The 16,581-nt window shown below is 49.7% G+C and overlaps 1 protein-coding gene across 1 annotated transcript in view; it reads left to right on the forward strand.

The window, feature by feature from the left end:
• Window positions 1-6,492: 6,492 nt before the first annotated feature.
• PPP2R2C (protein phosphatase 2 regulatory subunit Bgamma) overlaps window positions 6,493-16,581 on the forward strand; it is a 163,007-nt gene continuing 152,918 nt past the window's right edge. Inside the window, exon 1 of the mRNA XM_055589071.1 lies at window positions 6,493-6,753. Coding sequence (XP_055445046.1) covers window positions 6,684-6,753 — 70 coding nt within the window. The 5' untranslated portion in view covers window positions 6,493-6,683. The remainder of the gene's footprint in view (window positions 6,754-16,581) is intronic.

Here is a 16,581-nt window from a genome sequence, read left to right on the forward strand (position 1 = left end):
CACATATATAAAAGAACTTGGTATAGAGAGAATTGGCTTTATAATTAGAGAGAGAAAGGCTAGTCAATCATTGATTTGGATACTGGGTTCTTCATATGGAAAGAGTATATAGTTAGATCTCTACTTTCCTCCAAATAGAACATTATGCTCTAGAGGGGCAAAATGTACATATAAAGACATTCTATAGCCTACCTTCATACTTACAAGATAGAGATTTAGTGAAAATCAAAAAGAGACAAAAAGGCAAAATACTTCAAAGGAAATACTGATAAATTCCACTACATCAAAATTAGCAACTTCTGAAGGAAAACAGTACTACAAAGTTAAGAGATGAACAACAAATTAGCAGAGAATGTTTCATAACACACATTAACAGACAGAGAACAGGTAGTAAAACTGTATAAGAAGCTCCAGAAAATCAGTAAGAAAAAAGCTGAAAGGGAACAACAGGCAGTTCTTAGAGAAAATGGAGATTCTCAACCTCACTAGCAATCAGGAAATGCAAATTAACGACTACCGGCTATCAGCTGACCCACCAACTTGAGGTGCATTTACATCAGCTTCCAGTGCCACTCAATTCAATGTGTGCTGTGTTTAGTCACTCAGTTGTGTCCGGCTCTCTGTGACCCTATGGACTATAGCCCGCCAGGCTCCTCTGTCCATGGGGATTCTCCAGGCAAGAATACTGGAGTGGGTTGCCATGCCCTCCTCCAGGGGATCCTCCCAACCCAGGGATCAAATCCAGGTCTCACGCATTGCGAACAGATTCTTTACCATCTGAGCCACCAGGGAAGTCCATACAGGAGTATAAATTGTTTCTTGATGTGGCAACATATAGGAAGTGAAATATGTACATATAGTGTAACCCTGCCTCCAGGTGTCCCTCCTGGAGAACCATAACACTTGGGTGTGAGGAATCAGGTAAAACGATGTCACTGAATTGTTGTTTGAAACTCCAACAGGTTGGAAACAACCTAAACATCCATCCAAGTGGGTGGAGAGGATGAGAGAAATAATAAATTAATTGTAGTCACGGATATGCTTGTCAATGTTTAACTATCCCTATCTAGAGGGAAGGGCTTCCCAGAGGACTCAGTGGGTAAAGTATCTGCCCACAATGCAGGAGATTCAGGACACGTGGGTTCGATCCCTGGGGTGGGAAGATCCCCTGGAGAAGGGCATGGCAACACACTCCAGTATCCTTGCCTGGAGAATCCCATGGACAGAGGATCCTGGCGGGCTACAGTCTGGGCTACAGTCCATAGGGTCACAAAGAGTCCAATAAAACTGAAGCGCACATGCATGCGACAGGTGGAAAAGCCAGAATCTGTAGCATTTGCTGGTTTCTGTGCTATAAATATTCCCAATAGGGCTGATTTCTAGTTATTACCATGATATCACTGAACACAGAGTCTGGAGGAGAAACACAATCAGCAAGAAGGTTCTCGGGGCAGGCTCCAGCACACCATTGATTGTTTTCTCCCAGCATTCGAGATCAATGAAGACACTAGGTAGAGCTGAAAAACAAGGCTTAGAAAAAAAGCAATTTGCAATATGGTACAATCAATATGATAATGTTTGTATACATTTTTAAATTACATGAAATGATATAATGCATGTACATGTGTTAAAGAATAGAATGTGGATGAGAAGAAAACAAATTTAGGGACAGTGTTCATGTTTGGAAAGAGAGTGGAGGATTAGGGCTAGAAAGGGATGCAAAAAAGCTTCAATGTCCCTGATTCTATTTCTTACATTAAAAGATTGGAAGCTAACATGTTAGAATCTTGATATTGATTCCTTTTTGAATCAATATTCAAAAGGGGGGGATTGTAATAATATATGCTAGTCTCTTGTTTATTTGAACTATCTCATTAAAATAAATGGGGCTTCCCAAGTGGCACTCGTGGTAAAGAACCCGCCTGGCAATGCAGGAGACATAAGAGATGCAGGTTGGATTCCTAGGTTGGGAAGATTCCCCTGGATCAGGGCATGGCAACCTACTCCAGTATTCTTGCCTGGAGAATCCCATGGACAGAGAAGCCTGGAGGGCTATGGTCCATAGGGTCACAAAGAGTTGAACACGACTAAGTGACTTAGCACGCTCACACACACATTAAAATATATACAGAATATAAAGCATGGATCATGGTTGTGTAAAAACAAAAATTTACCTTGAAAGGCCCAGGAATGGGACACTCCAAAAGGTTTCTGGTACAATGAATTCAAGACCATTCCTTGTCTATTTTCCTTTATATACACATTTTCTATTATGTGCCACTTTTGCAATGGCAGAAAATGACTAAAATTGTGAGTGTGGGACCAGATGACAGCCCTGGGTCCTTCCCTGATGACGTTGCTATCTGATGGGTCTTAGAGCATCTCAGTGTTGTTAGACAAGTCTCCATCCAGAGGCACTGTGACCTAGACTGCGAGTGGGTGGGTGGGTTTCTGTCTAGCCTTTCACTGGTGAAAAGATCCATCCGAGTACTGCTTCAGGCAGCTTACTCCAGGACAAGGCAGATGGTTCCCAGAAATGAAAAGAGACCACCTTGAACTCCCTGTGGGAACTCCCTCTGGGTAGTCACAGAGGGGAAGATGGCAGAGAGAGAGTTGCATCTACATCAGCTTGCATGGGCAGACTGTGCAAGCTCTGGAGTCTCACAGACCTGGGTAAATCTCAGCTCTGCCACTTACTAGCTGGGTGACTTAGGAAGTGACTTGGTGTTTGTTTATTTATTTATAAAATGAGCACTGTATGGGTTGTGTTATAGCACAAAACATTTGTACTATATCTTCCCTTCTTGGTGGAGGATTGTACTTGTATATGCCATTAAGGTCATAGGTCATAAGGTCATTAATGGCCATATGACCTATAGCGTTCCTCCCTGCCCTTTGAACTCATGAGTGGTGGTTATGGGACTTACTTGGGCCAATAAGTTCTAAGAGTGAGCTTATGCCCCAGATCTCTCTTTCACCTCTACCATGACCCCAGCAATGCCCAGTGTAGGGCTGCACCATCAGCCTGGATCCCAGAATAAATATGACAAGGGTCAGAGTTGCAGCCAACTTGTGAAGGGCATGTGGCATGAGTGAGACTCCATAAGGCACAGAATTTTGAAAGGTCATTCATTGTTTCAATACAGCCTAGTTTTCGTTCTGGCTGAGACAAGAGTCCTCATGTGTTTGAGGACAGTACAAGATAACCCACGTGAAGTGTTTAGCCACCACCAGCCGGAACACAGGGATGTAGTGGTCTCCACAGGAGAGGTTATGTTGCAGTGAAAAAACAATCCACCAATCTCCGTGCCCAAACACAGCACATGTTTATTTCTCACTCATTTTATACATCTAATGGGGTCCATGTTCTTTGTAATCATGCATGGACTCTGGCTTACAGAGGCTTTATCTTGACATTTACTTTTCCAAGGCCCTAAGTCATAAAAGAACTTAACCTCCAACAGAAAACAAACGAAGTATCCATCACCAGGAGGGTACCTTATACAGTGTATCTGTATAACGGAATACTATACAACAGTGAAAAATGAACAAACCACATATATAAACCATATATAAAAAATTGAGTGAAGCTCAGAAACAATGTTGAGCAGAAGAAACCAGGTAGAAAAGCATTCATATTCTATGATTCTATTTACAGAAAGACCCCCACCCGCACCAGCAAAATTACAGTGTTAGAAGTCGAGGGGTTATCTTTTGGGCAGAGAGTGGGTGATGAGAAAGATCTTGTGAGGACAGCTGTGGTCTCTTTTCCTGATGTAGGTGACGGCGGTTACACAATTACATCTTCTCAGAAAGGTCCTCTCCACTCTCTCTTTATAACATAGACCCCCATCCATCTCCATCTCTGCACCCCACTTTCACTCTCACTCATCATGACCTCCATGTTATATATGCATATTGTCTTGCTGATCTTGCTCTACTAATAGGTCAACCCCATAAAAGCAGAGAGTTTGGTCTGTTCTGTTCTCATTACCACTGTGCTGGAAATGTGTCCTCACAGAGTAGATGCTCAACAAACATTCATCACAAATGAAAGAATAAGGAGGAGGCCACAGAGAGAGAGAGAGAGAGAGAGAGAGAGAGAGGATGGAGTCAGGAGGACAGACAGGCAGTAGGATGAGGAACTCAGCTTTGTGCCAAGAACCAGAGATGCCTCCAGATTTAAGAGAGGAAGCAATGGATGGTGTCAGGTTGAGCAGGGTTGGGGTGGGAGTGAGCAGGATGTTGAGGGAGGAGCCTTGGTGCTGGTGTGGGAGGGCTTCAGAATGGAGGAGACAGTTCTCAGGAACCCCGAGGGAGTCAGAGGAGAATTCACGGGGGTGCAAGTGGCTGAAACTGAGCCTTGGGGCCCAGCAAGTTTCAAGACCATAAACTCCCAGGTCCCCAGCCTGGCTCAGAGGCTGATGAAAGGGGTGGATCACTGTGTTGGGCCAGGTCAAGCCCCTTTTCATGGTGATCCAGGGTATCCTAGAAGATGGGGTGGATGTTTCGGGACTCACAGATGGGGTGAGGGGTCTTTCCAAGTTCATAGAAGTGAGGCTCAGCCTGATGATAGTGACTAACATTCCAGAGGACCCGTGAGGCCAGGCCCCTACTAAGCATGCACTGGCCACACTAGCCCTGTGATCACATCCATTAAACAGGTGAGGTTGTGCTTGCCCAGGGCTCCCTCACTGTTAGGGCTTGAACCCAGTCTGTCCGTCTTCCAGTGTCTGAGGTCACAGCCACTTTCTGTACTGAGTTAGAGAGTGGAGAGGGGAATGGACAGAGAGTGGGACTCTGGGGTTAGGCTCAAGGGACCAGAGCAGCCCAGGCTGGTGGGAAGAGAGGGTGTGCATATCAGCCTATTTCACTTCCCTGGTGGCTCAAATGGTAAAGTGACTGCCTGCAATGTGGGAGACCCGGGTTCGATCCCTGGGTCAGGAAGATCCCCTAGAGGAGAAAATGGCAACCCACTCCAGTATCCTTGCCTGGGAAATCCCATGGACGGAGGAGTCTGGTAGGTTACAGTCCATGGGGTCGCAAAGAGTCAGACACGACTGAGCGACTTCATTTTCACTTTTCACATCAGGAGGGTCCCTGCATTTCCCTGGTCCTTGCACTGAATCTGCATACCTGTGCTAAGAGGTGGGTGTGGTTGAGGAAGCTGAGGTAAGGGACAGGTAGGGGACCTGCCCTGGGTCACTCAACATCCAGGGGATGTTGGCAGAGCCCCAAGCCCCTCCTGGGTCCTGCCCTTTCGATTATGCCCTGTAGGGTGCTTGTGGGGGTGGGGAGGAACTTTATTCTGGATGTTTCTAAGGAATAAAACCCCAGCTGTAGCTTCAGAAACTCCCTCTCACTCCCCAGCCAGAAACCTCAGGGGACTTCCACCTTCTCCAGCCTTTCCCATAACCCCAGCCTCCTGCCTTAGTCCCTTTTGGACTCTTCTGCCTCCACTGCAGTTTGGGGAATGCCTGGAGTCCCCCCCACCCAACGGTTGAGAGGAGGACAGCATCACAAAACTGCAGGGGTTCGAGAGACCAGTTGCACCCCCACCTGGGTTTTGGACCCCTATTTCAGGCCAAGGGCCCCTTCAGCTCTGGTATCCGTCGGGGGGGCAGTTTGCACCTTTCCATCTCTCCCTTTCCAAAGAGGTGTTGCTGAACACCTAGGAAGGCCTGCTGGTGTCTGGGCGGTTGGGCAGAAGTGGATCCACTGATCCGCCCCCAACACCTCTGAAGGTCCTCCTCTCTTCTAAACTCTCCACCCACCAGGAGTACCTGGGCACGCAAAAAAAGTGAAGTCGCTCGGTCGTGTCCGACTCTTTGCGACCCCATGGACTATAGAGCGCCAGGCTCCTCCGTCCATGGGATTTTCCAGGCAAGAGTACTGGAATGGGTTGCCATTTGCTTATCCAGGGGATCTTCCCGACCCGGGGATTGAACCCGGGGCTCCCGTATTGCAGGCAGACGCTTTACCGACTGAGCCACCGGGCACGCAAAGTGGCCCCCAAATGCTCAGCTGCCCAGTGCCTCCCGCCCGCTGGTCATCTCCTTCCTCCCTCGCCCGCTGGCATACCCAGGAACCAAAGGTGTCCATCCGTGAGACTGAGAGCGCAGAGGGGCAGCTTCTGCCGGGGGAGCGCGGCTCCACCTGCAGGGTGCTGGGCGGCGGGCGCGCGGCGGGAGGCGCGGGCCGCGGGGGCGGAGGAGCGGGCGGCGCGAGGGAGGGGCCTGCGACAGCGGCGGCGGCGGCGGCGGCCCCAGTCCGCGCAGCCCGGCTCGGCCCCGGCTCGGTCGGCGCAGCGCCGCGCGCGTCCCCTCCCGTCGCCGCCGCCGCCGCAGCCAGGCGCACCGGCACCCGGCCGCCGCCGCCGCCGCCGCCGGGGCGCACGGACGCAGCGCGCACCGCCGGCCGGAATGCGCGCCCGGGACCCGGCCCGTCCCCACCCGCGGCCGCCGCCCGCCCGCCGCGCTCAAGCCTGACCGCGGCGCCCTCCTCGGCCGCCCTCGCCCGTTCCCCGGCCTCCCCCTGGTCGCGCGATGCCCGCCCTCCGGGGCCCCGGCGGCCCGCGCCCTTGCTAGGCTGCGGCGGCATGGCCCGCGCGCCCGGCGCGACCTCTGCGGATTGCATCGGTGTGCGGCGGCGGGGCATGCCCAGGGCACCGGGCACGGCCTTCAATGGGCGAGGACACGGACACGCGGAAAATTAACCACAGCTTCCTGCGGGACCACAGCTATGTGACTGAAGGTAACGTACGTGTTGTCTGAGGCCCCTTCCGGCCGGCCGCGGCGTGGGGATGCCGTCGCACCGAATGCCCTCCGAAGGTTTGGACCGCGCGCTGTGTGTCGTGTCCCCCCACCCCACCCTACCCCACCCCCCACGCCCCGGTCCGGGAGGGAGGGAGCCGGAGGGCGCCGGTCTCCTGCTGCTCCGTAGCCTGACAGGGCAGCGCCCTCCTCCGCGCCGCCCTCCGGCGGGCAGCTTTCTGCCTCCAGGCCTGGTGGCACCCGGAATCGGCCCCGGCCCTCATTTTTGGTAAAAGCCACCTCTGCGGCTACTCTGGTGAAGACATCCCGGGCGAATTTAGTGGCTTAAAATCCTGGGTTTGCCCTTTCATCCCAGTCCAGAGCCCGGCAGAATTTTCTAGGTTGCCCACTCCCCGGAGACTAAGAGCGACCCAGGAGGAGAAAAAAAAATTCCGTGGCCAGATTACCCCAGAGGCTCGAGGTTTTCGGCCCCTCCCTGTGGCTAGAAGCAAGGTCCCTTAGCGGGGTGAGAGAAGGTGGCTGGTTTGGGGTGGATCTTTTCTTCCTGGTGAATAAAATGAGACAGGAACAGCTGACCCTACACTGTCTGAACCCCAAAGTGGGACCTGCTACCCCAAACGGGCCCTGCATTGGAAATTCCCTAAATTGGCCTTACTCCCCACTCCGAGGCTGGTGGGATCTAGATGGTCAGCGACCCCTTCTTATAAGCCAGTAGTAACTTCAAGCGTACCCCGGCTCCACCCTGCCCAGGGAACGGTGGGGAAGCTCCCAGGCCTTAGCCAGGCGCCCGCGGATTGGAGCCTCCATTGCGGATGTGGAAGGGCCGGCCGCGCGGGGTGTTGGCATGCATTGGTGGGGACCCCTTGTGCCCGGAGACCTTCCCGGGTTAAGAGGCTTGACTGCGTCTTCCCTAGGGGCTGCCGGACTGGCTGCAGAGGTGTTGGTGGGTTTTAGTAAGAGGTTCCCTGGTGGGTGCTTCTGTGGGAGGGGCCCAGGGCTTTGCGTTCCGCGGGGTTGGGCCGCGTGGGAGCCCGGGTCAGGAGCCCGTGTGGGCTCCGAGCGGTGGTGACTCGACTCCGGGCGCTGTCCAGCCAGCGCCGATTCCAGGCTCCGCCGGAAATGAGGCCGAGGAGCCGGTCGGAACCCTGCGGAGGCCTGGAGAGCGCCGGACCAGCGCGGGGTGGGCTCCCAGGCGTCCCGACCCAGGGATGCTGAGGCTGGGTGTGTGACCTGGGCGGAGTATAGGCTGGAGATTGGCGCTCCCCGCTCCCCAGAGGAGAAGCGCTGAGTCACGCTTTGCTGATAGGTGTGTGTAGGGAGAGGGGGCAGGGCTGCTCGGGCTAGCTGAGGGCTCTGCCTAAAGTTAGGGGTTTCCTGGGGAAGCGGGGGTCCAGGGCATCTGAAAAGGGTCCTTTGTCGCCGGCCTTGGAGAGGCCGAGGAAGGATCAGTGTGTTTCCTGGGTGTTCTTTTTGCTGGCAGCCTGCTGAGAGGCAGAGGTGAAAGGCTGCTGAGTTGCTGGCAGGTGCCCCAGTGGTCTGGCTGGAGCCAGGAGGGGGGATCTTGGCAGGTCATCCTGATCTGGCTTTCTGGAGGAGCCTCTGCTTTCTCATCTGTGCATGGAGGATGCTGGAACAAGGAGCTGGACTCGGTGACTTAAAGTAAAAATCACTGCCTGACTCATAGTGGACATTGGCAAACCCTAATTCCTTCTTTATCCTGTCTCTCCCCGTTTTTCTCATGAATTCACCAGCTCTTAGAAGGGAGGAACAAGGGAGACGTGCCTAGTTATCAGAGTAGGAGGTGATGGTTGTTAATTCTTCATTCATGCAACAAATATTTACTGACCATCTACTAGTGTTTTAGCCCTGGGGACTGGACACAGGTCCTGCCCCCCGGGCAGCCTGAATTCTAGAAGGGAGCCCCATTATGCGGACAAATCTCTTTCCCCATCTGTGAAATGGGAGTGAATAATACCACCCTGTCTACAAGTTTTAGGGTTTATGTGGGGGTTAGGTGAGATGGTGGGCTTCCCTGGTGGCTCAGATGGTAAGGAATCCACCTGCAACGTGAGAGACCTGAGTTCAATCCCTGGGTTGGGAAGATCCCCTGGAGGAGGGCATGGCAACCCACTCAAGTGTTCTTGCCTAGAGAATCCCCATGGACAGAGGGGCCTGGCAGGTTACAGTCTGTGGGGTTGCAAAGAGTTGGACACAACTGAGTGACTAAGCACAGCACAGCATAGGTGAGATGGTAGATGAACTGACCCCAGAACTACAAATTGTGAACTAGCAGCCTACGTGTGTGGAGAACCCATTATGTGTTGAGGCCTCACAGGAGCTCCACATACCCCACATGCCCATTTTATAGATGAAGAAACTGAGGCTTAGCCTTTGTCCACATCCCAGACTGAGTGCCACTGTGTGCAGGGCTTAGGGCTCTGTTCCTAGGAATGCAGCAAGAAACAGGATTCAGAGTTCCTGTCCTCAGAGAACAGGGTCTAGTCAAGAAAGCAATAACAATAATTATTAGAATTATATGAGATTTATGGCCACCCTGCATGGAAACAGACCTTCCTGCTATTGCATCTTGCTCATATTTTGTGCTCAGAGCATAGAGTAGGTCACGGATTTGGGTGTCAGACAGCATATGTGCATGCTCGGTTGAGTCCGTGTTGACTCTTTGTGACCCCATGGACTGTTGCCTGCCAGGCTCTTCTGTCCATGAGGATTCTCAAGGCAAGAATACTGGAGTGGGTTGCCATGCCCTCCTTCAGGAAATCTTCCTGACCCAGGGATTGAACCCATGTCTCCTGTGGCTCTTGCATTGCAAGTGGATTCTTTTACCTCTTGAGCCACTGGGGAAGCCTCAGAGGTCAGACAGACTTGCGTTCAAGTCCTACTTCTGAATCTTCATGTGCTGTGCAACAGGCACAAGTTACTAAACCTTTCTGAGCTTCACTTTCCCCCTCTAAATAGAGAGGTAATAATGACTTGTCTAAAAGGATTGTTGGGGATACCAGTGGTTATGCTAATATAGACAGCATCTGGCACAGTGCTTTTGGCCTATTAGAAGCATTTTATACATGGTACTGTTAGAATTTAAAAGTCTTGTTCCTGGAGGAGCTTCACAAGCAAATAATGGATGCTGGGAGTTTGTAAAAGTGCCAAGTGTACAAATCCCTGTTCCAGCTGGTCATTTGGCCGCAAACACAACACCCCAGTGGCTGTGATCTCCTTCCTGTTCCTTAAGCAGGGCATTTTTTCCTTTCTCTCAAGGTATTTGCACTGGCTGTGTCCACTACCTGGAACACCCACCTCCTGCTCTTCCTTCTCATCCTTTAGGTCTCGAGTTAAATGTCATCTTCACCAGTGGGAGCCCACTTCCTCAGTTTCCTCTTGTAAAATCCCAAATACCTTGGGAAGAGTTTAGGTTTTGTTAGTCATTCACACCTTCTGGTCACTAGGCATGGACATGTGTCACCATGGAGCACAGAGAAGTTTGCAGAATGGATGTGTGTTGGGGGAGAGCAGTGCAGTTAAGGTCCTGAGGACAGTGGAAGGACCTGAGCCCTAGAGAAAGGGGTCCCAGGGACCAGAGAATGCCAAGGAGTCTCTGTTTAGACTTTTCTCAAGAGCCAAATATGACTTCAAGAAGGACTCTTCCTGGCCATGTTCTCTTGCTGTAGTCCTAGAACTCAGGTTTTCATTTGTTTGATTAGTCTTGAAGTCATGTCCAACTCTTTTTGCAACCCCATAGACTATAGCCTGCCAGGCTCCTGTGTCCATGGGATTTCCCAGGAAAGAATACTAGAGTGGGTTGCCATTTCCTTCTCCAGGGATCTTCCTGACTCAGGGACTGAACCCAAGTCTCCTGCATTAGCAGTTGGATTCTTACCACTGAGCCCCCAGGGAAACCTGGACTCAGCTTTAGGGTGAGTTAAATAGACATTTCTAGGCTAGACTGGATCTGAGAAATACGTTCATCCTCTTTCATGCAGTAGCATTTACCAAGCACATCCTTTTCTGCATCTGGGTCTGGGCAGGCAGGGATGAACCAGGGATGAACCAGGAAGGGGAACTTCCATTCCCCTTGCAGTGATTGGTTCGAAAATGAACATGGGAGTCCTTTGTGGAGGTTGAAGGGAGAGTAGAGAGAGCTGCAGGAAGCTGCTCCCTTTCTTGTGATGGAAAACAGAAGCCCCCCCCCCCACCTCCCAGCCCCCGCAGCCGCCTTGAGACCATGGTGAAGCCGGTCTTAAGCCAACAACAGTGAGTGAGATGTTGGTGACTCCTGGATTAACCAGGCCTAATGTCCACCCTACCTCTGGGCTTCCAGTTCCATAAGCTTCTATATTTACTCATTGCCTCAAACTTTAAACCAAGTCTCTGTTACTTGCAGCCAGCAGCACCCCTACTCATATAGCCTTTACTGATTGTCGAGAAAACAGAAAAGCTGCCCTGTCACTCACGACCAAAACACAAGATACTTAAAGCCAGTAGGTAGCTGGGTTTTTGGTTTTTTTTTGTTTTGTTTTGCGTTCTGTTTTGGAAATCCTCTTTGGTCTCTTTCACGCACTCAAGTCAAAGCTGCAGAGTTCTGATTTCCCCTCCTGGTACTTCCAGCCACATGAGGGATCCCAAGATCTGCTGTCAGGAGACCTAGGTTCCTGGTGGGGTCTGGAGACCTGGTGGGGTCTGGAGATCTGCATTCCTGGTGAGGTCTGCTCTGGGTCTGTAATCTTGGGCAGGAGCCTTAGTTTCTGTTCCAGGTTTTTCTGCAGATCACTTGAAATGAGGGGTGTGCAAGTGTTTGACGTTGTTGCATCTTCTCTGTGGACTCCCCCACCATGCTTTGTGAATGGAATACCTTCAGTGGACTCATGGCATTAAATGGCTTGGTGCATGTGATCGTACCCAGCCCAGGGCCTGGGGCACAGTCAGGACTTAATAGATATTGTCCATAAATAACAATGTCTGTTCTTTGGGAGTTGGAGTCAGACTAGCTCTTAGCTGCATATTCCCTGATGGCTCAGATGGTAAAGACTCTGCCTGCCATGTGGGAGATGGAGTTTGATCCCTGGGTTGGAAAGATCCCTGGAGAAGGGGATGGCAATCCACTCCAGTATTCTTGCCTGGAGAATTCCGTGGACAGAGAAGCCTGACAGGCTTTGTAGTACATGGGGTTGCAAAGAGTCGGACACAACTGAATGACTAATACACCCACAGCCCATAGAAATGTCAGACTGGCTGACTCAACTTCATCTCCAGCCTTAGGGATATTGAGCTGAGAGGGGAGGTTATGTCTGACAGTGACCTGAGCCAGCCCAGAGGGAAAGCGGGAGAGCCGGCCTTTGATTTTTGAAATCTTGGTTCCTTTTGCTTCCACTTAGAACCGTCCCTTTCATAAGCTTTCCTGGGGTTTCATGAGCTGATGTTGTTTCCACTTCTGGCGTGGGGGCAGGGTGGGAGGCTGAAATGGGACACCGGTGGCTGTCCCCTGTAAAGTCACATCACCTCTCTGGGCTGCAGTTTCCCTGCACTGCTTCTTGCCCTGGGATTCCACAAGGCCGCATGGACTCCCAACAGTTCACTCTGGGCAGGGGCTATTATTGTTATCAGTTTCCTCAAACTGTCGTGGAGGCCAGCCCTCACTTAAAGGTTGGTGCAGTCAACGAAGTAGGGGTTTTCTCATTTTCTTTCTGCAAGATGGAAATCAAATGCTAATACAATGCTTCCACATCATCTCCTGGTTGTTTTTACCTGCTGCAGCTTTTGTTCTTTATCCTTAAAGTCAGCATATCTAAGGGATGTTTCCCTGAGAGGTGTTTTAGGTCTTGAGACCCGAAGCATGGCTGTGTGAAAGGCTGGTGCTTAATGGGAAGGATTATAGAGTAACAATGCAGATAAAGAGAAAAGAATGGCCTCTAGATGAACATTGTTAGCCACTTGCCATAGCTCCTTCCCATCTTTTGCAAATGCCCATGTCTGTTTTTAATAAAAGCTTAATCTTTCCATATAAACCATTTTGAAGGGTACTTTTCTCATTAAGCATGAGGTTATAAGAATTTTCCAGTCCCTTTGCTGAAGGGCTGGTTTTCTGGGCATGCAATCCAGGTAGGCCCCATGCTCACATGCTCAGAAGGACCAAGAAGCCTGTTCTTGGTTTAATTCTCCACTGTCCCCACCTTGAAATCTTTAATAATTGTGTCCTTAAACCCGTGTTTTGTGAGTTACCTTTGATAGGATAGTAGAGCATGACGGGGAACAGAAGTGACACGTGCAACAAGCAACTCCACTGTTCACACTTACCTGGGGTCACTTGGAATATCACTGAGCTTCTGAGCATCCTGGGGCCACCAGACTTCTGTGAGTTGGCACCCGTCAGCATGTCCGTGATGGTGTAAACAGAGGCACTGACAGCCCGGAAAGGCCGTACTTTCTTTTTGAACCAGAAAACTTGTTTTGAATGCTGGAAGGAGGCAGTGGTATTCTAAGAAGCACACAGCCCAAGGAACCCTAACATAACCCCTTTGTTACTCGTGAGACATCCCTGGTCTAGCTAGGCATTACTTCTGAAAACGATGGCGTCAAAAGAAAGGGAAAGGCGGCCCATAGTTCCTGTTCCCGTCAACCCTCATTCATCACTGCGAGTGGAGATATGTGTCTAAAACACTCAAGCGTCAAAGAGTGAAATAAAAACGTGCAGTGTTCTTACTGCTCTTGTACGAACAAGCTACGTGTACCTGCAGGAGCTCCCAGATACAAATTGTGTAATTCAGTGATTCTGCATTCTAGTTCAATGCTCTTCTATTTGCATTTAAAGCTGTAATTACACAATAGACTGGGCGATAAAATCCATGTTAATAAACTTTTTTTTTCAACTGTCATTAAATAGCAAATAACTAAGACCAGTCATGGGTAAGAATGGAAAGCTTTATATTTTTGTACCTTTAGTGATACTTCTCCCTGCTTTTTATCCTCTGCATTTTCACTTTGCACTAGACCCCACAAATGCAATATGCTCAGACGCTCAGTCATGTCCGACTCTGCAAGCCCATGGACTGTAGTCCACTCGCCAGGCTCCTCTGTCCATGGAATTTTCCAGGCAAGAATACTGGAGTGGGTTGCCATTTCCTACTCCAGAGGACCTTCCTGACACAGGGATCAAACCTGTGTCTCCCGCATTGGCAGGTGTATTCTTTACCACTGTGCCACCTGGGTGGGGAAAATCTCAAAGGATCGATTATTCGATATCCTATGAGTTGTTGTCATTTAGTCGTTAAGTCATGTGTGACTCTTTGCAACCCCGTGGACTGTAGCCCACCAGGCTCCTCTGCAAATGCTATGGATAGTCCTGTTGTGCTGTAGTGAGGAGGGTGGAATTGTTGATCCCGCCTCCCTTGGCTTTTGTGATTGCTGGAACTGGTGAGAACCTGTCACTCACTGGACCATTTTTCTCTGCTGAGCGGAGCTATAGTATTAAGGTCTCTGCTCCACCAAGAAGAAGCCTATGTTTCCCTCATTTCAGAGACGAGCCTTTAGATCTGTCTCTCCCCGCAGGCCCAGGAGGTGGTGGGGCAGTGGAGCAGGGGTCCCTAGCTCATTCCCCCCGCCCCCGAATTTACCATTAAGAAAGATATGTTTTTCCCTTTGGTCCATCTTCCTTGTGTGTTTTCAAGTCCTAGCAGGGATGAGGGGTGTGTAACTGGTTCCCTCAGCCCTGCCTCCAAATACCATCATTTTATCGGCTGCACACTCTCCCCTGAGAGATGTCATAGTTCAATTTATCACCTCCAACTGCTGGATAATTAGGCTGCCTATTTTCTTTTATAGCTAACACTGAGGGAAGGAATGCTATGTACGTAAGAAGACACCCTATTCCCATTCTTCCCCCCAAATCTGAAATAATTTTGCTCAGAGAGAGTCCTGCATGTGCAACTTTATGTAGAAATTTATGAATGTGCTTAATGTTCTCGACACTCACTGCCCAATTATTCTCCAGAAAGTTTCTCTACTTTATCTCATGCTGATCAGCATTGGGTATTCTAATTCATTTGACCTTTGCAGATATCATAGATGAAAAAAATATTTGTTTTAATACATGTCTGAATGCCAATGAGGTTGAACACTTTTCCCCTTGTGTTCAACAACCGGCATTTACTGATCCTCTTACATGCCAGTGGGAGGTGAGATGCCAGATGTATAACATTGAGGAACAAGGTCATTCACCCATTCATTCATTCAACAAAATATTTCTGGAGTGCTCACTATGCGCTAGGCACAGAAGATACCCATATCTCTGGGCAGGGAGAGTGAGGCGGGGGCAAGAGGAACAAAGAAAGATTGCTGAGCACCAACATCTAAGGGACAAAGAATGAGAATTCTTATTGGCCACCCAGCTAGAAGATAAAACAAGAAGGCTCTGGCGTCACAGACCCAGGAAAATCCTGGAAGGGAAGGGAGAGAAAGAGGGCTGGCAGGAAGAAGGGTGGATCAGCCAGCCTTGAACACTGCCAAGCAGTCAGAACAGTATCGGTAAGCATCACTCAGGTGCTCACACACACCTGGCGCCTGGTCCTCTTGGGCTTTATTTGGTGACGTCATATTTCCATGAGACTCTATACTCCGCACCCCTAGTTCTCCCGGTTGGCTTGCAGAATAGTTTGCTTTCCACTAGCCCCATGGTGCCCTAGGGAGTCCTGTTACTTAGCACAGTTAGCCCTCATGCAGAATTACTCACCTGGTCTTCATCATTAAACAATAATGAAGCAAACATAATAGCCATTATTGTTGTTCAGTTGCTAAGTCGGACTCTTTGTGACCCCGAGGACTGCAGCACACCAGACTACTCTCCTCCACTATTTCCCAGAGCTTGCTCAAATTCATGTATATTGAGTCGCTGATGTTGCTTCACCATCTCATCCTCTGCTCCCTCTTCTGTCTTCAATCTTTCCCAGCATCAGAGTCTTTTCCAATGAGTCGGCTCTTCGCATCAGGTGGCCGAAGTACTGGCACTTCAGCCTCAGCAACAGTTCTTCAATGAATATTCAGGGTTGATTTCCTTTAGGATTGACTGGTTTGATCTCCTTGAAGTCGAAGGGACTCTCAAGAGTCTTCTCCAGTACCACAATTAGAAAGCAACAATTCTTCAGTGTTCAGCCTTCTTTATGGTCTGACTCTCACATCCATACATGACTACTGGAAAAACCATAGCTTTGAGTACATGGACTTTTGTCAGCAAAGTGATGTCTCTGCTTTTTATTACACTGTCTAGATTTGTCATGGCTTTCCTTCCAAGGAGCAAGCATCTTTTAATTTCCTGGCTTCAGTGACCATCCAACATGATTTTGGAGCCCAAGAAAATAAAATCTATCACTGCTTCCACTTTTTCCCTTCTATTTGCCATGAAGTGATGGGACCAGATGCCATGATCTTAGTTTTTTGAATGCTGAGTTTTAAGCCAGCTTTTTCACTCTCCTCTTTCACTGTCATGAAGAGGCTCTTTAGTTCCTCCTCACTTTCTGCCTTTAGAGTGTTATCATCTGCATATCTGAAGTTGTTGATATTTCTCCTGGCAATCTTGATTTCAGCTTGTGATTCATCCAGCCAGGCATTTTGCATGATGTACTCTGCATAAAAGTTAAATAAGCAGGGTGACAATATATACTTTATCATATTCCTTTCCAAATTTTGAACCAGTCTGTTGTTCCATGTCTGGTTCTAACTGTTGCTTCTTGACCTGTATACAGGTTTCTCAAGAGACAGGTAAGATGGTCTGGTACCCCCATCTCTTGAAGAATTGTCCACA

Source organism: Bubalus kerabau, chromosome 7 (assembly GCF_029407905.1).
Source record: "Bubalus kerabau isolate K-KA32 ecotype Philippines breed swamp buffalo chromosome 7, PCC_UOA_SB_1v2, whole genome shotgun sequence".
NCBI classification, from domain to species: Eukaryota; Metazoa; Chordata; class Mammalia; order Artiodactyla; family Bovidae; genus Bubalus; species Bubalus kerabau.